The sequence below is a fragment of the Pseudonaja textilis genome, chromosome 3, assembly GCF_049901715.1.
Source record: "Pseudonaja textilis isolate UNSWEBS1 chromosome 3, rPseTex1.2, whole genome shotgun sequence".
In the NCBI taxonomy this organism is placed as follows: domain Eukaryota; kingdom Metazoa; phylum Chordata; class Lepidosauria; order Squamata; family Elapidae; genus Pseudonaja; species Pseudonaja textilis.
In genome coordinates, this window is record NC_141992.1 from 33,848,387 (window position 1) to 33,875,937 (window position 27,551).

At 40.9% G+C, this 27,551-nt stretch overlaps 1 protein-coding gene across 2 annotated transcripts in view; it reads right to left on the reverse strand.

Moving 5' to 3' along the window:
• The window catches only part of LOC113434480 (rho GTPase-activating protein 39-like), an 89,208-nt gene that overhangs the window by 17,293 nt on the left and 44,364 nt on the right, over window positions 1-27,551 (reverse strand). Inside the window, exons 2-4 of one of the 2 annotated variants that reach the window (XM_087929204.1) lie at window positions 20,066-20,182; window positions 8,043-8,441; window positions 1,081-2,389 (exon numbers count right to left, since the gene is read on the reverse strand). In XM_087929204.1, coding sequence (XP_087785330.1) covers window positions 1,081-2,389; window positions 8,043-8,441; window positions 20,066-20,094 — 1,737 coding nt within the window. In that variant the 5' untranslated portion in view covers window positions 20,095-20,182. The remainder of the gene's footprint in view (window positions 1-1,080; window positions 2,390-8,042; window positions 8,442-20,065; window positions 20,183-27,551) is intronic. The other variant, XM_087929205.1, reaches the window with a different exon arrangement.

Here is a 27,551-nt window from a genome sequence, read left to right on the forward strand (position 1 = left end):
GAAAAGCTGCCTGAGCTGATAATTTTCTTTGAACAAAAATGGCTGCATTTGGTCATTTTGGTCATTTTCTTCACCCAGCACCTCTAGTATCTGATTCTAGAAGACTGGATTATGCAGGCTAACATTAGATTATTCTATTTTATTCATTCTAAAAATGTAACTCAATTCCTGTATTACTGTTGTAGGTAGCATTTTGGGGGAGGGGGGGTTTCTGGTGTAACTTCGAACACTTGCTAAGTAAGCAGTCATAAGTTAAGGATGATCTATATCTGACAGCACTACTGTATGAACAATCCCAGTATATGCAACCAGTACCAATTTTGAGTACTGGAGATTTTTCAGTGTGATTGTTAGAAGTCTAGTTTAATTTATATAATAATATTTAATGCATTATGCCAGCAAAATATAAGAAAATTGCCATTTTTGCAAAAATAAATCTTTCTCTCTCTCCCCCCACCCTCTCGCTTTCCTTAAGTTAAAAATACTATCTATTTTTTCATTGTACCATCTATGTATTGCTACTTGGGGAAGATTATGACATCCTAAGGAAAATCCCATGTCCAGGTAACTTTGAGGTTTTATATGCTTCATTTATTTTACAATCTTTTTGCGCCCCCCCACCCCCACCCCCATTTCTAAGTGACTTGCAATCTCTCTTTCTCTTCTAGATAAAAATACTATTTATTTTTGCCTTGTACCATCTACATTTTCAAGTGAAAACTGTAATTATCTTGATTTATTTGAGTATATTATATCTTATCTGGGAATATTATTATTAAAACTTAGCAATTTTAGTAAAACTTAACATTAATAGTGAACTTTTAAACAAAAGAAGCAATCTTTTAACCATAGCATTAAACCCATATACCTTCTATTATGATCTAGTGGTATAATTTTTGATTCCCAGCATAGTATAAAGCATGTAAACATGTTTTAATTATAAATTAAATTAAAAGTTATAATTGTAAGTATATACGTGATGATTTCACAATCTCCAGGGCTAGAAAATGCCTGACTTCCTGACAATAAATAAATACTCTAACATGATTATGATTAAAATAGTTTGATATTAATAAATACCTGTGTTGATAATTGTGCTGTGTCTGATGATGGGTTTATCAGGCTGGACACATTCTTTTCTAAAGAATCTATTTTTTCATAAGTTCTCTTCTGTCTCACCACATCTTGCTGTATTGCTGGTTCATTTGAGAGGCTTCCTTTACCTTCCATTGTAGGCCTATATAATGACCTGTTACTAGATGTAAGATCATCTCTTGAGTTCCTGCTATTACACTTTTTAAAGTAATCCAACTGAAACTTAATTTTATTACCCTCTGGCATACTCGTGTTGTCTAGCATTTCTGCATCTAAACTACCTTTGCTCCCCCTGCAGGCAGCAGATCTATTCACCACTGCACGCATCTCTGCAATAAGCTTGTCATTTAGCACAGTAAGTTCGCTGTTGCTGCCTACAGAACAGGGTCTGCCCAGGCCTGGAACGTGTCGTCTTCCTTTTCTCTTTCTTAAACTTGGAGAAGGACCTGTTGAATAGCCAGAGTCTTGCTGACTTATCACTGTAGGATATTCTTGAGTCTGAAGGCTGCTCTGCTGGCGATTATGGACTTCCATATTTTTAAGAACATTAGCTTCTACGACTTTCCATGATTGCTTGAAGCTCTCCCTAGAGCTAACCTGACCCAACTGAGATTTATCAATGTCATCAACTATCACAGTGGTAGAATGAGTTTTTTTGGATGACTGGTCAATGTTGACCATATGTTTAATGTATTCTTTTCCCACAGGACTATATTCTGTTCTAGAAGGGTTTCTCAAATGCCTTTTTCCATCCTGGTGTTGCTGTATACTTGGAGGCTGTAATAATTTAATTGGTTGCATCTTCTTATTTAAGCTATTGCTTGGAGACAACTGTGGATTTGTCCCATTCATATTTGTAATTCTAATGTCCATATCTGCAGGAGGCTCATCATAAATTGGGGAGTCAATTGATGGTTCATCATATATTGGAGGTGGAGAAGCATATTTGGGAGATGCAGGCAATTTTTGTAACGGATTTCCTGAGGGAGGCTGAGGAGCATGCCCATTAGTTAGTACCAGACAAAATCCTCCATTCTCTGTCTTTTTAATTTTCATTGAACGCTTCATCTCTACTGGAACTGTAGATTTTGGAGTTAATGAGTTTGGGACCATAGACTGAGACTGGGCATATACAACTGCTTTGGGATTCATTGATTCCTGGCTGCTGATTTCTGAATTGTTTTGCATCTGAAAGGAATTGCTTGAGGAAGAATTTACTTGTCTTAGGCTATTAACTTTGACCAGCATGGTTGCTTTAGTCCCTGGCAAAGGCTGCCAACCAGTAAGGGTATTTCTGTAGGGAAAAAAAATACGTTAAAAAATAAAAAAAACACACACAGACACACACAAATATTGCTTTTGTCAGCCTACAAAATGCCCCAAAGTTTGAAGCTATGTGTATTTTGAGAGAAAGGCAGGGAATTTCACTAATTACATTGCAAAAATATTTTCTATTTTCTGTCACAGCTATCATAGAAATATGAGAAATTTGAGAAATAATAGTTGTTCAGAATTTTTTATATTGGCCAGATTTTTCCATGTGCATGTTTCTTTTCTGGGTAAATGAAATTACAGTATTTGGTGAGTTTATTCAATCTTTAGTGAAAGAAGCTTTAAAAACAAGTTTAAGCAGTTTTAAAAATTATTTTGGAATAAACAGCAAAAGGATGATTAGAACTTTAATTTTGGAAAGTTACAAGCAGACTACAGATGGATTTGAAATAAAATTTTGGAATTCATTTATAAGAATGCTTTCCATGGGAAAATGCTTTTGTTTTGAATTCTCTTTTAAAAAACATGATACAATGAGACTGAAGGATTGACAGTAGGAGGAGCCCCCCCCAACCCCCCCTAAAGATTACAATTAAAAAACATTTTATTTACTAATATGGGATAAAATATCTTAACACTGCACAACTTAAGGATATTTTTAAACAATGGACTCAGAAGTTAATTTCAATAGTGCCTGCCTCTTTAGAGAGACTGTGTTTAAAAGTATTATGGAAGAGAAACAATTTTTACCGGAGTAAGTCTGAAACTGATCTGAAAATAGATTTAAAAATGACAGGCTGAAATAATGACATGGGAAAAGATGCTATATTGTACATACAAAAGAAACCGGCCTAGCTTTGATAATTAAAAGGGATATACAAATATATAAAAAAAAACCTAGATAACTTTCCTATATTGGATTTACAAGAGACTTCTTAAAGCTTTGAAGAATTTTGTGAGAAGGAACAAATTAAAAATGAAAAGGAATCAAGATTTAGGAAATTATTTGAAGAAATTAAAGAACAAAATTTTAAAAATAAAAGAAAGGAATACAGGTAGTCCTTCACTTATGACCACAATTGAGGCCAACATTTCTGTTGCTAAGTGAGACATTTGTTAAGTGAGTTTCCCATTTTACATCCTTTCTTGCCACAGTTGTTAAGTGAATCGGTGCAGTTATGTTAATAACATTAAGTACATTTGGCTTCCCCTTGTCAGAAGGTCACAAAAAGTGATCACATGACCCCAGGACACTGCAATTGTCATAAATATGAGTCAGTTGCCAAGTGTCTGAATTTTGATCACATGACCATAGAGATGCTGTAATGGTCATAATTTATTTTTTTCAGTGCTGTTGTAAGTTCAAATGGTCACTAAATGAACTGTTCTAAGTCATGGAGAAGTTGGTTTCTTTGATCAAGGTTCTAAAGTTACTAAACTTATTTATACTTATTGTGATGAAGAGAGAAGTTATTTATTTTTATATTTCTTTTCCTTTTCTTTAGTGTATTCTTATTTTTATTTATTTTGTATTTTTCTTTCTATTTGTATTTTTCTGCACTGGTTTTTTCTTTTAGTTTGTGGTTAGTTAGCTTTTATCTTTTTAAACTGTAATTTTAACAATCATTTTTTTATTGCTCTTGATTGTATTTGTTATCTTCTATTCCCTTTTTTGCATGTCATTGACCAGATAAGCATTATAAGATTATTACAACTTTAAACCACTTTAAGATAAATCTTAAGCTATAAAAAAGTATATTTGAGGAAAGGAAAAAAATAGAAATAAGACAGGAAGTTAACAAGCACACACACACAAAATTCAAATAGTCCATCCAATTGGAGTAATCGAATTTTCTACTGTATATACTTAAGATCAAGGATTTCAGAAGAAAGCCCTGCTTTTTCCTTTCTCCGAGTAGTATGTTCAGTGCCATTAGAATGTGAAGGATAACTGCAAGCCTTCTTCTTTCTAGAGAATGACTGCTGCTTTGCCCAATCAAGCAAAATGCTCTGTCGCTGATTCACCAGACTAGCCATCATTTCCTAAAATTATCTAGTGGCTGAGCAATTCTAAGGGTAAATGGCAAGCATGACTAGTTTTAGAAGGAATTGTATGGGAGAGGCTTTGGGAAGAAATAAAAAATGAATTCCCTTTATTTGAGCTTTTCAGCATGAGATGATTTACCAGATACTTTAGATGGCACTGTTGTGCTACATTACAAACTGGGTAAGTGTTACAAATATCTTCTTGAATTTTAGACAAAACTCCACTGTCAAGTTTTGTGCTGAGAAAAAGTAAGTATAAAAAGTAGGTGGAAAACATTTTGAGGTAAAAAGGATTCTGCAGCATTTCTACAAACTGTCACTCGAATGCTTGTAATTTTTGGCTTGCAGTTGTACTATAATCTCTACAATCCATTTCATGCTGTTGATTCTTTAACTGACTGATAGATGTTCTTAATAAATACAAATAAATTATAAATTACACAGGCTGTGTGTTGATTATCTTATATAGGGGAGCTTCTATATTAGAGTTTCCATCTCTCAGAAATTTTGGGATAAAGGCAATTTTCAAACTTTACTTGCACAACATTGTCAGCCTGCCATCTTTCTATTTTAAGCACTACTTTTTCCCTCCTCTATTAAAGTTGCTCTCTACTAGCTTTTTCAACCTATCATGTTTTGTAATTGGAGAGTTATTCATGTAACAAATTGACAGGTTAGAACAGATGCATCCCAGTACTAACAGGAAAAAGTAGAGCAGCCTGCATCTGTAGTTCTGTTAGGTCTTGCCAGCTTTCTGTTAGAAAAATAGTATCATAGGTGCCAGCCCGAGATATACTGCAAAAGAGCTTGCGTTATGCATGATTATTAAACAGGTGCTCCATCAGTTTTGAATAGCTGCCTTTGTTCATTATCAGATGATAAGTTAAAATGTAATGGGCAGCTGTTCAAATGAATTATAAGAACCTTCCATATTAAGGTTTTCTAGTATTTTGTTTGTACTTCTGTCTCAGTTGTGTTTTATCTGTATCTTACTATATGGTTCTGTTTATTTTCCTTTAAGCAACAGACAGGGCAATTCCAGGCTAAATATTATAACTGGGAAACCCAGTTTGGAATACTTGCCACATGCTGCAAATATTATCAGTGCAATGACAATAGATATATTTTACTGTTTTCCTAGAAATAATATGGAAGTAGTTTGCCACTGCAAACTTCTGATCTGTTATTTCAACTTCCCAATCTAGTCTATAGCTTTGGAATTTCCTGATGCCGCCCATCCGAGTTCTAATATTAGCTCTCGCCATGCTTAGCTTTTTCAGGATGGAGGCCCAAATAAAAAGTAACATTTGAGCATTATGTAATTTTAAGATGGGCATATACATAGCCACATGTCATACAGGTAGTCCTTGATTTACAACCATAATTAAGCCCCACAATTACCATTATAAGTTGTGGTGGTTGTAAAGTAGGTCACCATGTGGCTGCACCCAATTTTACAATCTTTTTTGAGGCAGTTATTAAATGAATGTGGTAGTCAAACTGAGGTCATTAAGCAAATCTAATGTTTGCTAACGGACAGTTTTTGCCAGAAACCGGAAGTAAATGTGGGCTGGTTGCTGAGCACCCAAAATGCGACCATCTTGATCATGGAGGGGAGGCGACACTGGAACTTTGAAATTGGTTGTAAGTTGCTTTTAGGTTGTCCATCGTAACTTCACACAGTCACTAAATAATCCGTCATAAGGCGAGAACTACCTGTACATGCTACGATGCGTTTTGATAAAATGTAACTACATCCCCTGTACAATTTTATGCAGATACCAGTGGCCAGGATTTTTTCCCCATTTACCAGGGGTTGGATTCAACTGGTGCTACTACCAGTTCGGTGACTACGTTTTGCGCTGTGCGCGTGTGTAAAAAACCTTAAACTGTGCCACCTGGACAGCTGAAAAGTGCTGTGCGCGGGTGCGCAGCGCTTGAAAAGCCTCTTTTTTTCCTGCTTTTTCAACCTCAGCTATGCCGCGCAAAGCAGCTGAGGTTGAAAAAGCAGGAAATAAAAGACAAGTTAGAGCCTGGCTGGGCGGGTGGGCCAAACAGCAGCAAACACAGAACCTGTTTGGTGTTTGCTGCTCTTCAGAGCTACCGGTTCTATAGAGCTGGGCAGAACCGGTAGCATCCCACCCCTGCCATTTATGTGATATGTTGGCATTCCAAAAAAATTGCCTTTTACCTTGGAAACTATTAAAAACAACCTTTTTAATGATTAAGAACCCAACTTTGGGACCAAGGATTGGTCTTTGGCTGGTTTTTAATCAAATCACAAATCTCTTTCTGTGAACTATCAAAGGGAAGAGAATCAATCCTTCCTTTTTACCAACATGGAAATAAATTAAAATAAATTATTTTAACTTTATTATTTATCTCTATTTTAATCTATCTCCAGATGCAGTAGAACAGAAACTCAAGGCCCGATCCGGCCTGTGAGGTGCTTAAATCGGGCCTGTGGGTTCATCCTGGAAATAGCAAAGGACTGGCCCGCGGTGCCTCTGGCAGCCAAAATGGGCACAGGGGAGGCCATGCGCAGCCCCTGCACCCCATTTTCGGCTCGGACGGCCTCCTGCAGCACTCTGCCGGCCAAAACGGGATGCAGGGGGGCAGTGTGCAACTCCCCACGTATCATTTTGGCCAGCAAGGTGCTGCAGGAGGCGTCCATCCAGTCTCCTGCCCCCCCCCACCAGCCAGCCCGTGGAAGAGAAGTACAATGCTGAACCAGCCCTCGAAGAAATCCAGTTTGACACCCTTGCAGTAGAACTATAAACTTATGTATTTCAAGTCAGCATGGTAATTATATATGCTTGGCGAAACTGTTCTATGCTATATTGGCCGAAAAAATCAGCAACAACTGTAATAGTTTTTCAGCTCCTGCACTTTATTGCTGAAAATGATTTACCCATCATTCAAGGAAGGCTAGTTCCCAAATGGGAAAATATAAATTACTTTTAAGGAATACAGTGTGTCCTATTATCACGTAAAGGGAATGGCAATAAAAAAGCTGATTGTAAGTAAACATTATATTTGGTCTTGGCAATGTAGCCATTTAGCTCTTTTAAATGTTCAGCCTTAAAAAAAATACAATTTCTTAATTGTGATTGCCTTCAACAATTTGTAATTTATTAAATTCAATTGAATTTAGAAAGGAATGAGATAATTAAAAGCAAGGTTGAGAAAACTAAGAAAAGAGAAAAATTATTGAGAAAATGTTAAAATAGTAAGATATGGAATAGAACACAAAGATGAATATGAAATTGAGTTTGTGTCTGTATGGAGAAGTGATAACTCAGAGCCCTTAAGGAATGTCTGAATGAGCTGAAACTGAGTTGAAAACTGGGGATCGTTACCAGGGAGGCGTGTCCTCAGAATTCAACTCAGCCTGAAGAAAAATGAGGCTAGAGACTACCCAACTTGGATTCTTTTGTTAACTCAGTGGAGAAGCTGACTGGCCCAAAGTCCTTCAGCTGGTATTCATGGCTAAGATGGGGCTTGAATTTAGAGTCTTCTACTTTGTAGCCTTCTGCCTTATGCACTACAATGAGGAAGTGTTTCTCTCTTCCCTATATAGCTATTAAAAAAAGAGAAAAACAAAACAGAGAAATTTGAAAATGATTTACCTTTCAGTTTCTGGCCTCTTCTCCAGACTGATGTTGTCTTTACTCTTCTCCATGTCCTGTAGAAGAGCTATTTGGATAGGAGTATTTCGTCCCTCACTACTTGTACTGTTCCTGTGCTGTGATGTCCTGAAATCAGACTGGGAATTACGTTTCATGACTTGGAGCTGAGCTAGTGGCACAATGTCACAACCCTGAGGCCTGTGCCACACAGTCTGCTGAGTGATGGCATTGTAATAATAGAAACGATTGTTGTTTTGATCAAAGAGTTCCCACCACTGATTTTCATCAGACTGCCGAACTCTGAGATTAGGTGGAGGATCCCAACCACACTCTCCAGTTGTCAAATTGACGTACATTCGCTCCCTAGAACGGGGTTCAATAATTTCCACCCAATCTGAGCTGAAATACAAAGAAAATACACAATTAGTTCCATCAAAACCACAATAATTTATGCTAATTACAGAAAAGGTTGCACACAGGATCTGTGGCTGCCTATTTATAAAGTTTGAGAGCTCTGTACCATTCTTGCGGATTATATATCAATAAGTTTTTGTAAGTTTCTAAGATTAAAAATGTTCTAAACTGGGATAATATATAAATGTTTATTTAGATCAACTTTCTATTATAATATTTGATAAGAAGGAACTGCAGAATCATAAAACACATGGAATGTAACAGAGGAAATTTCATACTTTTCTTTTGTAGTGGCTCCCCACTACACTAAAATTTAGGAAATCTTCACCATGCTGCAATCTTGTGAAGCCAATTCATAAAAGTTGCTGGCAAAGTAGAACTTCTATTTGGGTATATTTTAAAAAGTAGCAATGCTACATACATAGATACATACATACTTACAAACATGCATGCATACATACATACATATATTTTAAACTTACGAAATAGAAATAAAAATCTCCTGAGTAATGCTTTTTTACAACATGAAGTAATGCTTCCAAATGTTGCAAAGATTTTGTAATTCTCATAAATCATTCATCTGAATGGCATGGATTTTTCATGGGAATTCTCAATAGATTCAAAACAGGCATTTTACAGTCTCAGAAAAAAACACAAAACCAAGTCTCAGAAAAGAACACAAAATTCCCTTTTGAAGTTCTCGAAACAACCAATTTTTTAAAAAGAAGTATTTGCTACAGAAGATACTGCAGTTTCTGCCTCCAATAAACCTTCCTTCCTTCCTTTATTTTCTGATTATTATTTTTTGCCAATATGTAAGACAGAGCATTTGTTTGTTGAGACTTGAAGTTGCCATTTGTTTGACCATTCTGATACGTAGTAGAGGTCTTTTTGAAGGGTAGCAGTATTGTCTATGGTGTTGAATAGCTTTACATCATCAGTGAAGAGAACGCAGTTGCTCTTGATATGATCACAGAGGTCATTTATGTAGAGTATGAAGAGAGTTGGTCCTAGAACACTGCCTTGGGGGACTCCACTGTTGACAGGTATAGAATTTGATAGGACACTCCCAATTTTGATCATTTGTTGTCTGTTTGACAGGAATGCTTCTATCTAGTTATGCAGGGTCCAGAGATACCATAAGATATTAGTTTTAGGAGTAGTTTGTCGTGTACCACTGAATCAAAGGCTTTACAGATGTCTATGTAGATTGAATCTATTGCTTTACCCTGATCTAGTTGTGTAGTCCATATGTTTTTGCAGTGTAAGAGTTGCAGATTGCCGGATAGTTTTTTTCTGAAACCAAATTGTTTATTAGAGAGTAGGTTGTTTGTCTCTACGTGAAGGACAATGGATTGGTTAATCATTGATTCCATGACAGGTGATGCAGCATAAAGAGATTGGTCTGTAATTTTCAACTAGGCTGGGGTCTCCCTTTTTGAAGATGGGGATGACTGTGGCTTGTGACCATAGTTTTGGCAAGGAGCTGGTCTTGGAAGATTTTTCAAAGATTATGCTTGGAGGTTCGGCTATGGCAGTGGATAGCTTTTTAAGAAGTAGGCACATATTCCGTCTGGTCCAATAGATAGAGATGGTTTTAGATTGCGTAGTGCTTTTTCAACATTGTCTTCTGTAAAATCGATATGTATTAGATCATTGTAGTAGTTTGTGGTCTGACTAGGAAATACTGGGCATGATCCATTGCTGTTTACAAATACTGAGCCAAAGAATGTGTTAAAGAGGTTGGCTTTAATGGCGTCATCATTGCAGTCTTTACCACTATGTCCTTTCAGGGGTGGGATGGACCTTGAGTCTTTTAGTTTGTTTTTTACAAAATTTTGAAAGCGCGGGAGGAATTGGTGCATAGGTTTTCCTCTTGTTTAATGTGATAATTGGTGCATTCAGTCTTTATCTGGTGGCATAAATTTTTGTATCGGCTTTTGAAGTTGGCAACGTGACCAGATTTGTTTTTCTGCCAAAGTGATCTCTTTTTGGATTGAAGCTTTCTTACTGTTATGGGTAATCTGTTTTTTCTGGTTTTTGGAGTTGTTATTTGATAGTTTGATGACTCTTTTGACTTCAAGTAAAAATATGTTGTAATGGTCTTCAACAGTATTGCATCCAGTGAATAGAAGGGGCGTTGGTCCTAACTGAATGCTTCTTCTCGGGAGCCGAAGGGAGAATCCAGGATGAGGGTAGTCTCTAGTCTCCTAGCTCTGCAGACCGAGTTGAAAAACTGAGGACACCCCCGGTAACGGTCCCCAGTTCTGAACAACGTTGAAGCGAATTCAACTGCTCCTTGTCCTCAAAAAGATAGTTCAGTTGATACTATGAAAAAAAGGGACATTTCCTCCCTATTCCGACCTGACAGAATACAGGGTGGGACTGGATTCTCCCTTTGGCTCCCCGAGAACAAGCGTTCAGGTAGGACCAATGCCACTTCTCCACTGAGCCGAAGGGAGAATCCAGGATGGGACATACCAAAGCTGGCTGATGGCTGTCCTACAGGTGGGATCTGGATTGGTTGGAGGTCCACACCTCTACATGCACACCCTGCAGGACACATCTTTCAAAGGACACCTCCGTTGAGGCAAAGGAGTCAATTTTGTAATGTCTTATGAATGGGGTCACCAATGACCAAGTCGCAGCTCTACAAATGTCCATAATCGATGCCTGCATTGCCCAGGCTGCGGTGGTCGTTGCACTTCTGGTTGAGTGTACTGTAATTCTCCTGGGTACAGGAAGGCTCTGTAACTCATAGGCCTTTGCAATGCAGGCTCTGAGCCAGCGACCTACTGTGGAAGGTGTCACCCTGCGACCAAAAGTTGACGTCTGAAAGGAAACAAACAGGGCTTCTGTCCTCCTAAGAGAAGAAGTTCTTTTAATATAAATACGGAGGGCCCTCCTAATGTCCAAGGTGGGCAATTTTCTCTCCAGTGCATGGGTAGGCTCAGGAGAGAAATTAGGCAAAATCAACTCCTGTGAACGATAGAATAAGGAGTTCACCTTGGTCAGGAAGGTAGGGTCCAACTGCAGAACCACCTTGTCTGCATGGAATACGCACAGATCCTTTCTGATGGATAAGGCCACCAACTCCAAAATACACCTGGCCGAGGTAATGGCCACCAAGAATGACACCTTGCACGTGAGAAGGCAAAGGCAGACTTTACACAAGGTTTCAAATGGGGGAGAAGTCAATGTCTGCAGGACCTTAGACAAATTCCAGGTGGGGTAGTGGTGGACCACTGGTGGTCTCAAATTCGTGGCTCCCCTAAGGAAGGCTTTCACCCTAGGCTGTTGGGCCAGAATAGTAGAGCCCTTGACCGAAATCACTGAGGCCAAGGCAGCCACCTGTCTCTTCAAGGTATTGAGGGTGAAACCTCTATTCAACCTGTCCTGCAGGAACTCTAATACCTTTGCAATAGAAACAACAGTGGGTTCCAATTGGTGACTAGTGCACCAACTGCAGAAAATCTTCCACGTTGCATCATATATGCTGGTCATGGAAGGTCTTCTGGCTGCCTGGATGGTCTGAATGACCTTTGTGGAAAACTTCTCCCGTTTCAGGATCAAGCACCAGAAGGTCAACCGAAACCAGGCTGGATCTGGGTGATCGATCGGGCCCTGGCTGAGGGAGATCTTGTGCAGGGGAATTCTTCAGGGTCTGGCGACTGACAGGCCCACCAGGTCAGCGAACCAAGGATGCCTGGGCCAGTAAGAGGCTACCAACAGAACTTCTGCCCTATCAGTACTTTCCTGATTGCCCCCGGATTCAGTGGAAGCGGGGGAAGGCATACAATAGTTCCTGGGGCCACCTTCACCCGAGAGCGTTGACCCCTTCTGCTCCCCGGGCAGGGAATCGAGCAAAGAACCTCGGGAGCTGCGTGTTCTCTGGCGATGCAAAGAGATCCAGAATCGGGCGGCCGAAGTGTTCTGTCATCTCCTGGAACAGGCTGGGATGCAGTCGCCATTCTGACTGGTTGACCATGGCCCTGCTCAACCAATCTGCCTGCACGTTGGATACTCCCAAGATATGTTCTGCTCGTAGGGACAACAGGTTTCTCTCCGCCCATCTGCACAATTGAGTTGCCTTCTACATTAGAGATCTGGAGTGTGTGCCCCCCGCCTGTTTATGTGGGCCTTGGTAGCCACATTGTCTATGAGGAGAAGAACATGTCTCCCCACCACCTTCTGCCTTAGATCCTTGAGCGCTAAGCAGGCAGCCCTGAGCTCTAGCCAATTTATGTTGTGGGTGAGCTCCTCTCATGACCACCTCCCCTGGGTGACCTGGACTCCCAAGTGGGCCCCCCAACCATAGAGACTGGTGTTGGTGGTGATGGTAATCCTCTGGGGTTCCCTGTACAAGCATCCCTGATCCATGGCTTAGGACTGCCACCAATGGAAGAAACGAAGAACTGGCAAGGGGATGCGAACCCCCCTTGGAGAATCACCCCGTCCGCCCTCTGATAAGGGAGCAGGTACCACTGAAGGGTTCGGGCGTGGAAGTGGGCCCACGGGACAATCCCAATATATGATATCATTTTGCCAAGAAGTTGAGACAGCAAGATGATAAGCGTCTCTCTGGAAGACAGGATCAGCGATGTGATTTCCCTGATACTGTCTCGATGCTCCTGTGAGAGAAAAACCTGTCTGGCCAAGGTGTCTATAATAGCCCCCAAATGCAAGAGCCGAGTCGATGATACTAGGTGGCATTTGTCCAGGTTTATCGAGAACCCGTGCTCTCGAGGAATCCTGATTGCCGACATCAGATCCTCCTCTGCCTGGTGTCTGGAAGAGGATTCTATCAGGATGACATCCAAATAGCATTGGATCCTTATGGGTAAGGCTCTGAGGTGTGCCGCTACTACTGCCAAGAGCTTGGTGAAAGTCCGAGGGGCTGATGACAGGCTGAACAGAAGAGCCCTGTATTGAAAATGGCGGCTGCCATAGCAAAACCTTAGGAACTGACAGTGGTTGGGGTGTATGGGCACATGGAGGTAGACCTCTGTCAAGTCTATTGAGGCCAAAAAAATCTCCTTCCCGCAGTCCCTCTAGAATGGAGTGGAGGGAGTGCATCTTGAACCTTTGGTAGATTAGATGACTTTTGAGCCCTTTCAGGTTGAAATTGCTCACCACTCCCCCACCCCCGAGGCCTTTGGAATCACAAACAACACTGAATAGAAACCCTGTCTCTCCTGGTCTACCGGAACCGGCTGGATGGCCCGAATGTCCAGCAGATGGTGGATCGCCGATTCCATGAGATCCCTCTTTGAGGACTCCCTGGAGACGGGGCAGCCAGCAGACAAAGGCTCTTGGGGGGGTAGGAGAGAAACTCTAGAGAGAGACATGACCGTAAGGTTGACAGGATTCAAGCATCTGTCGTGGTCTGTTCCCACCTCTGCCAGAACAGTCCCAGATGGACCCCTATGGGAGATGAGGCTCGGGCGTCACTTGTTGCGCCTGAAGGATATGTTGGAAACCCTAAGGGACCTTCTGCCCTCTTGCCTCTGACGCCCTCTGGCGGCAAAGGCCTGTCTATTGGCCTGAGACGAGGATCTCTGGAAAAAAGGCCTACTTTGATAGGGAAAGCCCGCCCCAGCTTCCCCCTGTTTAAAGGAGGGCTTCCTGTAGTAGGGATGAGACCTGTAATCAAAGCGCCTCCCCTGGAGGGCATGATCTTTCGCTTGTCCCTGGTTTCTGTCAAAAAAGGATCCAAGGCCTCCCCAAAAAGCCCCTCTCCCTTAAAGGGAACCGACGCCAGCTTCCATTTGGTTCTGATGTCCATCTGCCAATTTCTTAGCCAGAGAAGCCTGCGTGGTGTTATGGAAGAGGCCATGGCTCTGGAAGAAAATTTGGCTGACATGAGGGTGGCATCAGCAGTCAATTGAGCCGCAGCTATAATCTTACTCAGGTTCTGATGCACCCTGAGATCCTCAAGTTGGATTCTGCCCTGTAGCTGCCTCAGCCACCACAAAGAGGTCCAAGTAAAAAAAGATGCAGTCATCGATGTCTGATGGCCCAGGAGTTGACTTGATGAGCTCTCCGGAGCGCCATCACCTCCTTCCGGTCCTCTGTCTTTAAAACATCCTCCGCATCAGGTGGGATGACAGACGAGGAAGCTAGGGCTACCACTGGGCCATCTACCTTTGGCAGTTCCATAATATCCAAAAGGTCCTTGTCCACATTAAATAAGGTAGACTCAGATCCACTGGGGTGAGTGTACATCCTAAGGGACTCCCACTGATTTATGATCAGGTTCAGAAACATCTGGGGCACAGGTACAGTGTCCACCACAGATGCTTTCTCAGTGAACAGGAAATCCTCCTGATCCTCTCCCTCCGTGGGAAGGTCCTGAGTGACCGTGTCCTTTTTGAGATGAGCCATGCTCTTGGCCTTAACCAGCAGAGTCTTGAAAAGAGCTGGCTGGAAAAGGCCCTTAAAGGAGGGGAGACCTGCTATCTGTGACTCCTTATCCGAAAAATCCCTTTCTGGAAGGAGGTCCCTCTCGGAGCCATAAATTTGGCTGCTTTCTGAAGGGGAGGTTGAGCGCTCTCTGAAGTGGATCGGCTGTTCTGCAGAAGCCTGCCCCTGCTCCTGCAGGACTCCTCTGTTAGTGTCCAAATAAGACAGCTGGCGCAGCTGGTTGACCTCTGCCTGAAATTCCTGTCTTATTGTTTGGGAGATCCAGGCTCTCATGAAGGATGGCATTTCTTGCATCTGGGTCTCCTCCAGTCGTAAGCCAGCTGCTCTAGGTGTAAAGGTGGCTGCAGGCATAGGTCTGGCTCTGCTGGAGACTTGGTCTGCAGGTGCTGCCATCAAGATCCCCTGAGGCGGCTCAGAAAAATTGTGAGAGGTCTCAGCTCTGATTTAGAGGTTTCCCTGCAAATCCTGAGTACTTGAGCACCCAGGAGACCAGGCAGTCATATACTGCCTATCTGCCAGTTGGTCTGGCTGCCTGTCATCTTGAGGAGGCAAAGTTTGAGAGGTGGCTCTGTTTTCAGCCTTCCTGGAATCTCTCACTGCCCTGCCAAACTGTTTGTCTATGGCTTTTTGTCTACGTCTGGCCTGTCTATCCTCAGCCTTAGAGGGTCTCTTAGGGGCTAGAGCCCTGGCTCTAATCCTAGCTGCTGCCTGCAGACCTGGGCTTAGGAGATCCCTTTACAGCCTTCTCTCTACCCTGCTGAGGAACTGACAATTCTTGATCAGCTCCCTTGGCGGCCATTTTTGAGCCCGCCAAAAATAACTGTCGCTTGACAGGGGTAGAGAAGGGGAGAAAGAAGTAAAAAAACAAAACAAAAAATATTCAGTCTAAGCTGTCAGCTACAGCCACAGTAGCTGTCCACCACTTCAGGAGGCTAGCGCAACCCAAAGTGGTGAGCTCAGCCCAGCTCCGCAATTCAAAAGCCGAGTCAGGGGAAAAAAGTTGAAAAAATGGCTTACTCTTTGAATTGCAGCAAACTCTGAGAGGTCAGAGGCTTGCGAGCCTGGCGCTGGCTGCACTGCAATTATCAGGCAGACTCAAGCATCTTGCAGCTTCCACGGTGGTCTGGGAACTGGATGGGGGGGGTCAGGATTTAATCCCGATGACCAGAACCCCCCCCAAGGGACAATCCTGGAGACAAACTGTAAGATTGTCCCCAAATGAAATAAATGGCCGCTGCTGCCGAAAAGGGACAGAAGCGCTTAGTGGCAGCTGTGGCTTGTCCCAGGCAAGGGAAAGTGGATCAGGAGAAGGTGAGTTAAATAAGACGCCGACTCCCGCCCCATCCCAGGCCACATGGGCTCTCAGGGTCACCTCCACTCAAGTTTTGGCACAAAACAGAAAAAAAAACCCAGTCCGCCAGCAAGGAAATTAAAAAAATTAAAATAACAAGCAAAAAAGCGCAAACCGGAAAAAAGGCACGAAAAAAATGAAAATGCTAAACCGGCAAGCCGGCTAGCTGCCAAACCTGATCTAAGCCTCTCTGTGAAAAAAAGCTTAATCCAGGGGGTGAATATTCTTCTACAATCCTAACTATTCAGAGCCCTTAAAGGGTGGTCTGAACACGCTGAGACTGAGTGAAGAACTGAGGACCGTTATCAGGAGGTGTGTCCTCAGTTTTTCAACTCGGACTGCAGAGCTAGGAGGTTAGAGACTACCCTCATCCTCGATTCTCCCTTCGGCTCAGTGGAGAAATTGCCAATCAAGGAATGAGAGATCGTTGTCTATAAGATCATAGTTGCCTTTTTTGAAGTTACAATTGGGGATCACATCGTGTTGTTTTTTTGTGTGGACATATGTTGAGACAAAAGTCAATGCTGTGGTCACTGTTGGAAAAGGGTTCTTTAATTTGTATTCCGTAAATTGAATTCAAATTATTGCAGAAGATGAGATTGAGGCAGTTGTTAAGTCTAGTATTATTGGTTACTAGTTGTTCCAGTCCCAGGTTTGTTACAGTATTGTAGAAGGTTGCATGTATGGGTTCAGTATTACATTTGTTTAGGGTCCAGTTAATATGAGGAAGATTGAAGTCACCAAGAAAGATAAAAGTGTGTGGGCAGGATGTTGCTCATGTTAGTAGTGAATTTAGCTTGTTTACATGTTCAATGTCATAATCAGGGGCTCTGTAACATAGTAAGAATTGAAATGTGATATTTAAGGACAGTTCACAGACGATGGTCTCAGGAAGAGCAAGCTCTTGGGTAACTTGGATGTTTTTTAGATGTAAGGACTTTTTATAGAAGATAGCAACACCACCTCCTCTACGGATTTCACGATCTGATTGGTAAACATGATAGTCTCTTACTGTGGTAATGGAGTCAGGGAGAGATGCATTGAGCCATGTTTCACAGACAAATATGATGTCGAATTTAGCCATATTTAGTAAGAGGAGAAATTCAGGTATTTTATTCACAAGGCTTCTTGCACTGAGTAGCTTGCATTTAAGGCCAGTTGTAGTTGGAATTGAGGTAGTTAGGGGCGTGCATGCCTAATTTTGAGTGATGGTGGGTTCGATGAGGTAGGGTTGGATGTGGAGTTGTGGGTTGTGTGACTTACTTCTGATACAATCTGCGTGGTAGTCAATGTAGAGATCCTTCTCTCCATTGTCTAGATGTCTTTTGAGTTCCTTGCGGAGTTCACGGGAGCAGATCCTTTGCAGTCTGGTCTTGAACGAAGCTTTTTGTGGTTGGGATTGGTTTTTGCAATGGTGTTTATTGTATGAATGAATATGCGTTTGCAGGACTCATTTTTGCAAACAACTCTACAAAATTTTGGGGTCACAGAGCTGTCACTGTATTTGTACCCAGGGCCATCTCTGGTTATTTCAATGATATTTTCAGGAGAGATGTTTGTTGTATTTGACTTGCTTATGATATTACAAGCTTTGGTGATAACATCTGATTCATTGGTGTCTTCAAGACCAAATAAGATGGCATTTGGATGTTTCTGATCACATTCTATGGTGTCTCTGATGAGTAAGGAGATATCATTTGTGGAATTATTTGATGGGATAGTAATTATTTGTGGTTGTGGTTTGGTGGTTATTTTTGGTTGTAGTTGTGATAGTGTTTGTTGGGTTGGGATTTGATTTTGAGCTGATAGGTAGTTGCTTATCAGTGCTGTATTTTTTTTCCAAGAGAAATTAGGCTTTCTTGTATAATTGTTTCAAAACATGTTGCTAAGCATTTTTCTATTGAGTGCATGAGTGATTCTATGCTATTAACTCTGTCAGTTGGTTTACTTGGTTTGTTTAGCTTAGGAAAACATGATGGACATAGACAAGGGAATGTATCTGATGCTTTTAGGAGATCAGCTACGTCTTTGTTTAATTTTAAGCCGGCAAGGTGGGCTTGATTGTCACATACGTAGCATTTGATGTTATTTTCCCTTTCATTGATGGTTTTAAGACATCTGAAGCATGTACAGGAGTCTGGGAAGTCATTGGTAGAGATTTTTTGTTGTTGTTTGGTAGTGGAGGATTTGGAGTTTCTGGAGTTTCTGGCTGGCATGGTCAATGACAACAGTACACTAAACAATTACAATAGCTAATTAATGTGATAGGTAGACAGTTACTTAATGAATATTGGTAATTAATAAATGCTAATTGATAAGTTTGAGAACAAATCCAAAGTAAGGTTACTTATTACTAAAAATCAATCAACTTATTACTATCAATCAATCAACTTATTACAATCAATCAATCAATCGACTAGATAATCAATGATACAGTATTAAATCTCTATCAGTTCAATGAATCAGTAAATTAGTGGTCATTTAACAATTGTTATACTATTATATGATAAATCAATTATTATAGAGAAAGCATTATCTATAAATATTTGGTCTTGAGGTACTGAAATAGTGTAGGTAGTAAAGTATTGGAGGTTTGTTGTGTAAAGTTCCTTTGTTTTTCCTTAAAGCCACATTTGCTGGTTTTTGTTTTGCTTTGTTTTTGTTTTAAAGAGGAAGTGTTGCTGTTTGATAGATTTGAATGGAGAAGATTTGAATCACTAAAACCATAATAAAACATGACAGTAAAAACAAATTTATTTCTCCAATACATGTAGTCCATATTTAGTGAAAATTGAGAATTGTGAAGCAGTATTAGATGAAACTACAACTGTGTTTATTATCAGTTTTTCATTGCTTTATTGACTTGTGAATGTCATAAATGCAAGAATTGGTCACAAATGTACTTATTCATCACTCTGTTGGTATCTGAGGCAGTCACTAAATAATGACTACATGTATTCTATTTTTAAAAAGCTATACAATTTAACTTGAGAACATCTGTCTATCTGCTTGTAACTGCTGTCTACTAGACTAACATTCTAGACCAACGTTTTGGATTCTTAAGATATGATTTCAAAACACATAGACATAAAACAACATAATTAGATTTTCTGATGAGTTTAGGAAGAAAGTTTAAGATTCACATTTCTACATGGGTTTTGACTGGGCTCCTCTTAAACTGATATCCTTCGAAGTGTTAATTTTGACATGTCCACTAGTTGCCTGAATTTTGGAAACTCATATGATTTTACTGACAGAATAACTCATTGGTGGCTAACCATTTTTGGCTCCTATGCCAAAAATTGCACGCACATTAGCACACGTGCAATCGCATGCCAGCACCCAGAATGCAATGCGCCCCCCCACGCCCCATGCATGTGTGTGCAATCCACCCCCACCACCCCCTTACCTGCACTGTGCCTCAAAGAAGCTTGGAAAAAGCCTCTGCAAGGGCTTTCTGGGAGGCTGAAAAAGGCCTCAAACCAGCTGAAAAATCAGCTGTGAGGTGTGTGCATGCGCGGTGAGGTAAGTTTGCCTGAGGCTCGCGTGCTGGCACAAATGGCTCTGTGTGCCACTTGTGGCATGCGTGCCATAGTTTCGCTATCACGGGAATAACTAATTGAATATTTTAGCATAGCTTATGGCAAAGACTCAGGTGTATTAAAATATATTTTGTTACACATGAATCTGCACAAAAACTGAGATCTTGGTTGGTTATACTGGTTTGGAATGCTAGGGCAATGAATATGTAGGAAAGTTCTTTCTTTAAAACAAGAAAAATATTAACTAGAAGTTACACAAAGATATGTGCATTCTATCTATAATATTTACATACCTAAACTTTTGATCAAGCACAGCACTCATGGAAACAGCTTTTATATTGCCCCCTGCCTCGTCCAGAGTTACGAAACTGGTGTATTATTTTCCTTTATTTACAATGGAAAGCATGAACCTAAAATCAAATTGTTGGACATATTATTTAAACAGATCTATCCAACCCTCCTTAGTCTGCCTGAAGCTCGAACACAAAGGAAACAATTTCAAATGCTTTGGGTAGCCTGGTAATTTTTTACTCCAAAAGTAAACTTACTAGACCTTTTGGTCACTCTGACCTTTAGGGCAGTCTGGAACAACAACAAAATATGCATCAGCAGTACTTTTCCCTTTCTTGAGAAGCATTTGCAGACAGGAGAGTTTTCAGTTGTTCCTGTGAAGCAGTTTGCCCAATTTAGGACCATTCTCCCTGAATCTAATGGAAGGATAATAATATAATAGCAGAGTTGGAAGGGATCTTGAAGGTCTTTTAATCCAACTTCCTGTTCAAATAGTTGTCCAATCCACAAATGGATTGCCATTTGTCAGAAATGGTGTAGGGTCTCCCGCTTTGGCAGGGGGTTGGACTAGATGACCTAATAAGGTCCCTTCCAACTCTGATTATCTGTTATCTGAACTTTTGGAGGCAAGTTGTTCCACTGATTAATTGTCCTGTCAGTTTTCCCCCCAAATTTGGAATTCTGATTTTAATCGGAAGAATACCATGTCTGTATTGAAGACATTTTGGGGGCAGAAAGGCCAATTAGGAAAAATTAGGTTTCTATGGGTACTGAAAATTTTTTTGAAGATGGAGTGCATACAGAAATCTGCTGTTTCCTAGCATCTTGATGTTTCTTCTTCTGTGCCTTGGTGGCACACTGGTTAGTGTGCAGTACTGCAGGCTACTTTTGCTGCCTGCCGGAGGCCTGCAATATGGCAGATTGAATCTCACCAGGCTCAAGGTTGACTCAACCTTCTATCTTTCTGAGATTGGAAAAATGAGGACCCAGATTGTTGGGGGCAATATGCTGACTCTGTAAACCGCTTTGAGGGGGCTGTAAAGCACTATAAAGCAGTATTGAAGTCCTATAGCTATTGCTATTCTTCTAGAGAATCAGATGTTCTACTTCAATTGTCCTATTCCACTTTGAATTCTTCTTCCTTCCAATAAAGATAGGATGAGATGTGAAGATTCGCTTGTAAGCCACCAAGCTTCTGTGTTGTTTTTCTGTAGCTGACAATGATTGACAACTACTTCCAATTACATACTGTAGTTGACTACTGAAGAAGCTACAGGACTCATTGGAAAAGGCCCTGATGTTGGGAATGAATGAAGGCAAAAGGAGACGGGGACAGCAGAGGATGAGATAGTTAGATAATGTCATCAATGCACTGGGCATGAATTTGGACAGATTTTGGGAGAGAGTGGAACACAGGGGTCTTGGTATGTTGTGGTCCATGGAGTCAGGAAGAGTCAGACATGATTTAGTGACTGAACAATAACAATCCACTGAAAAAGCCGATGTGAAAGAAAGAAGAAATACAGATCAGCTTTTCATCAGCTGTTTGCCTTAGTTCTTCTTGCTGTCCATCTAGGGATAAGGCAGCACTGAATAATCTCCTCCAAGATATCTGGAGTGCCTTTCTGAAATGGATCATCATGCACAAGGTCTTTAAACTGGTCAAGTAAAGCTAGCTCATTCCAGCTAACGTTTCTCTCTAAAGTAATGTTGAAGCATGCAACTATAAATGTCTATACAGTATCTTGCAATTTATCTTGACACAATTAACTGTTGATTTTCTGGCAGAGTCTAAAAAAGGCAGATCTCAGTTTAAGTAGAAAATAGATTTAATTGTCCAGAGCAGGGTTAATAGAATAATAGAAACATTTTGCAGCTCCATCTTTCATTTTGCAGCTCCATCTTTCAAGAGCCCACAATTAAATACCATCTTCTGGGGAATTGAGCAAAATAGATAATCTGAGTAGATGCAGGCCCCCTGATTCTCATGCTGAAGCAAGATACTCACAATCCATTCAGCATTGAGTTGCATAGCAAGAGGCTAGCTCACTATGACCAGAAGCCATAACTTTGAAGCAAGGTTGTTTTGTAGTAGAGGGAGTAGGGCTTAATCAAAATTATTGCTTTCTAATAGCAGTCCATATTGGAAAATGTTACACTCAAAAACAACTTCTGATTAGCAAGGTTTAACTCAAAAACAAGTTAGGATTAGGATTAGGGTAGTCTGATGGCGCAGTGATTAAAGAGTAGTATTGCAGGCTACGGACAGCCTGGAGTTTGAGCATGATGGGACTCATGGATGACTCAGCCTTCCATCATTCTGAGACTGGTAAAATGAGGATCCAGACTGTTGGGGGCAATAAGCAAATAATACTTACATAGCAAACTGCAAAGCACTATAGGGGGGGTGTATAAGTCTTAATGCTATTGCTATTACTATTAGGAAAATGTATTAAGAAGAAGGTTAAAGTAACAAGACAAAAAAAAAAAATCCACGGAGTACAGTATTTTCAAATGGAATATTTATATATTGTCAAATTAGAATAGGAAAGTTCTAGTTCCCTTTTTGGCATAAAGAAGAGCTTGTCTCTTTTGAGCAGAATGGCAGGCGATATACCTTTTGATTGTGTAACTGCTATATTTCACATCAATCTAAAAGCTGGCTCAATATGAAAGTACATTCAGATCTAAAAATGTTCATCACCGATTTAAAAAAACACCTTTTCGTTCACTCTTCTAACCTACATATTTCCATCATATACCTAGCTCATTTTCAAAAACATTATATATCTTTGTTTTACTTTTTTAATTTCTAAAGCCAAAATGAAAACCTTGTGTTCGGGAGAACTTTCTTTTTTCCAAAAATATATCAATATGGAATAAACATGTTATCATGCAATGAATAAGCTAGAATACTTTTTACTTCTTAAACAATGTAAACAATTCCTTTATACATTCATAAATATACAAAAACTCCATCTTGGAATGTGTGTCTCTATTTTTGAAACTTATATAAACCAGGAGCCCTGATTGGATAATACACTTAAGTTATTAAGCACTGATTGACTTGTATCCATTTGTAGCCCTGTATTGCATAAACCTTGATGCAAAGGAGTGCTACTTATCCAGGGAGACTGATGATTACTAGAGTCAATTCAAATGGGTCACCTCAGGCATCTAATCAATCTCAATGGATCCCAGGACTGCTTTAGGAGTTCAGTTCCCTGCAGCCCAGGATGTGATTCATTTCAGAACCTTGTTGACTTTTGCAAAAGGGAGGTGACAATTTTTTTTTGACAAAATTGCCTCTGAGTGACCCCTTTTGTGGAAGATTTGTTTATACCGAACCATATTGGTGAAGTCATAAACATATTAGCCACCTAGAGAAGGAAATAATTTGTCAAGGGGAAGAATAAGCATTTGGGAGAGTACAATGACTCAGAGGGAATCCTTAATATAGAAGATAATCCAGATAAAGGAGTACGATGATCAAAAGACTATTAATATCCCTGCAATGAGCTTTTCTCATCACCCTGCAAAGCCTAATGCTTACCCAAACAAGAAATGGTGTGCTAGGTAAACACATGATAAACTGCAGACTTGGAATCAAGTTCACTGTATTAGTGATGTTTGCTATCTGAAGAATTGTTAAATTTGTGATTCTTGCATTCTAATACAGGTTGTTCATGAGTTATGACAGGTCAGTTACTGATGATCCAAAGTTACAACAGACTTCCCAAAGGTACTTATGACCCTATTCCAAAGTTACATTTCTTGTACCACCTCTGTGATCATTCACTATTACAACTGACCACAGAAACACTGCAGCATGCCATCTCACCTATTGCCCCATCCTGCCTTGCCGAGTCCCCAAAGGCATTGGGGCTGCTTTGCTAGCCCAACAGGTTTCACACACTCTTCTCCACCCACCCTGCATCACTGATAGCTCACTTACTCAAACAAATTTTATTATTTCAGCACCAATGTCCAGATAAACAGAAGTTAACAGGAGACAAAAAAATCAAGCCCATGGCAAATCCTAACAAAGGAATTCCTAAGGAGAAAACTGCACCCTGACCAATACTAGCAGGGGAAGCTACTATATATAAACAGAGATAAAACCTCACACTTACTAGTACTGATAATGTTACTATATCAAGTAATGAAACATCTTCAAGACAACAGCAAAGCTCAGAGAGCACCAAGGACTCCACAGTCCAACTCTGAGCTACATATATTCACTTCTATTGAAAGATGAAATGACCCATGGTATAATTTTTTGAATACCTCATGCAAATCATGAACTTTAATCTTGTGGCTGAGATTCAGCACTAGAAATGCTTTTTTGTCAGTCAGTTAGTTTGGTGACATGTGGAATAAGTATACTCCATGGTCTAAGTATGAGGGCAACAGCTGTCAGTACAAGGGGACATATATGTATATGGAAGCAGACTGAATACTGCATAGCAAACAGCATTTGGTACTGTAATTCATCTATGTCCTTCATAATTGTGGGACAGGGAACAGATGGCTGCGGAAAATTCCATACACAGATCACAAAGTCCAAAGAACTGTAGAACTTTGCAACCAGGGTGAATAAATCAGAAATGATCTTGGTCTTCTGTTCCCAGTGCCTCAAGAAAATTCACAGAGTTTAAAAGGAAATTTAAGAAGAGGTCTGGATAGCATTGGGATTACTTATTCAAATTAATTTTGAATTAATTTGTATCTTTATCAAGAACTCTTACTTTGTCAGTTGAAAATAGGAATGAATTCTCATTTACTTTCCCCAATTCTGGGATATGAAGTTCATAAAATGGTTACTCACTAAAGATGTACTATAATTCCCAGGATAAAAAAAACCTGAAGATGTAGTAGTCCTTAATAGCTTTTGAAGCTTTTTGAATTTTCAATATTTCTGCATAAATGTGACATAAAATATGATCTGTTCTTCACAGAAGCTCTAAATCTAAATTAAGAAAACCCAGATTTAAAAATGTATGTTCATTGATTCATTGAGGAAAATGATCATATTTGTGTATGGAAAAAGTATTCTTGAGATACCGTAAATCCTACTTCCAGGGGAGCCATATTAGTCTCCCAAGAACGTAAGGCTGAGGAATTCCACCATCAACCCAGAGATGAAATCAAAGGGCTCAGGCAGGTAGATTGCTTTGCAGCAGGGAGGTTGGTACAACAGCAATAATCCCAACTGATCACTAGAGCCAAATTTAATGAACAGGGTCTCACATCCAGTAACCTATAGAACACTTCCCTGAAAGATGTAAACAATTATCAGATGACAATTGCCGTACCACCATCCCTGTCCTAGCTTCTGGGCTATGGCTACATTTGTAGCCCGACACTCCCTCCCTTCAAGGTCTAGCCTCAGTACTATATGCCATATTGGCCCTTTCAACCACAAGCCAATCACAGATGAAGGAGACCTTATTACAACCTGACCTGACATTTAAGAGAAACATCCAGAATCCAGGGCCTCAGACAGTATTGGGACTGAGACGAAGGAGCTGGAATGCAAAACAGGTATAAAACATTGGTCCTGTGTTCCCTGGAGCAGCTCACTCCTTTCCCACCAGATCTTCCCATGTCTATCACCACCACAGTATTATGGCCCTCCATGTCCCCCCCAGTGATCATGGCATCTTCTCCTCCAAAGCCCCCAACTTCAAAGGCCCAGGATCTCCCATAATAACCACTTACAGTTATCCCAGAGAGGAGAAAACCAAGCATTCTGAGATGCTTCAGCTTTACTCGCTCCCAGTACTCACAGGCATTTAGCACCCTTGCCCCCCTCAGCAAAGCACATACACAAACATATAAAGATATATTCAGCTTAATATCTGAGGGGCCCCTCCCCAGCCATTCTCACCCATTGGTTACAGACCTCTTCTCATCCACTCCTCCCAGTTAATCCCTTTCCTAGGCACTCGGCCTAAGGGGGGGAAACATACAAACAAAGCACTTAGCTGACAGACGAAGTTGAGAGGAAAATAAGCTTTTGAGCTATCAGAGAAAGGCTCTGAAGAGGGAAGGGGGGGAGAAGGGAGTCCACAGAAGATTGCCGTCTGTTGCTATCCATCCCACCCATTAATAATCCAAGTCCCAAAGTCCTGGTTGGCCACTCCAGTTGGAAAGTTCCATGCAGTCATCTGCTTACATGATGGAGATCAGCAGCAAAGAGATGAAACTCAACAGAGGCAATCAACACCAAGATCACAAATGCAGCCAATATGGCAGCAAACCTGGTGCAACCCCAGTCTGCACTCATCCATCCTTTGTCAACACTAGCACAGGTTCAGAAGGATAGCAAACACATTGGTCTATGGATGTGGCCTGACCTCCAGCCTGATCCATTAGCTGATTCATCCTCTAACCAGTTTCTAGCTCTGTCCACTGCCAAGCATCCAAATAGACAGATAACCCTCCCAGCCTCATAAGGTTGCCAAATCATAGTGGATGATTTTAACCGCCTATGCTATCTCAGGTTCATTCCTCCATCTGCAAAATATCCCAGCGCATCCAATACTCTGGGAATGCATCAGTCACAGTCACACTGTCCAACAGCAAACAGAGTCTGCCTATCGGCTCTAACCAACTGAAAAAAGCTTATCTGAAGACCAATCCAAGTTCAATGTCAGTCCAGCTAAGTGTCAAAGATGTTAATAATAAACTTTAATCCAAACACATCTCTGAGGGGATGATCAAGTGGCTCCTATTCTCCCAAGACAGAAATATGCAACAACTATTTCATAAGCAAAGAGGGCTGAAACATTATTTAAGTTCCAAGAATCAAGATAGCAACTTGATTGGAAGCAACTCAGATAGGCTCCCCCCAAACTCACTAGCGTATAAGAAAGAGGGAAGGCAAAGCAGTCACAAGATTTTGTTATTATACTATCTTAATAAAATAGTTCTGGAGTTGATTTTCTGATTTAGGCTAATGGGTTGCGTCTCTCTCCTTCTCGTTTCTTCATGTAAGAGGAGCCACAATCTCTAACTATAGTCTGAGCTCCTATTACCGTGTTTCTCATAAAATAAGGCCAGGTCTTATATTTTTTTGAGCCCCCCAAAAACGGCTAGGCTGTCTTTTTGGGGGTGACTTAATTCTCCCCCTTGCATCCTCATCTAGAGCACCCCATGGGCAGCCTTGCCACCAGCTGCTCCTAACAGGTGATCATGGCGAAGCGCAGAGAGCTCCCTACTCCCACCAAACACCTTTGCTGCAGACCCAAGACCTTTGGCACCCGACGCTGTTGCTTTCCCTTCTGCCCATTCCGCCGCCACGTTTGGAGCTGCCGCTTCCATGTTTGGAGTGCCACTGCCATTTGGAGCACTGCCGCCATTTGGAGCACCCCCGCTACATTTGGAGCTGCCGCTTCCGTGTTTGTAGTGCCGCTGCCATTTGGAGTGCCGCCTCCATTTGGAGCATCGCCGTCATGTTTGGAGCTGCCACTTCTGTGTTTGGAG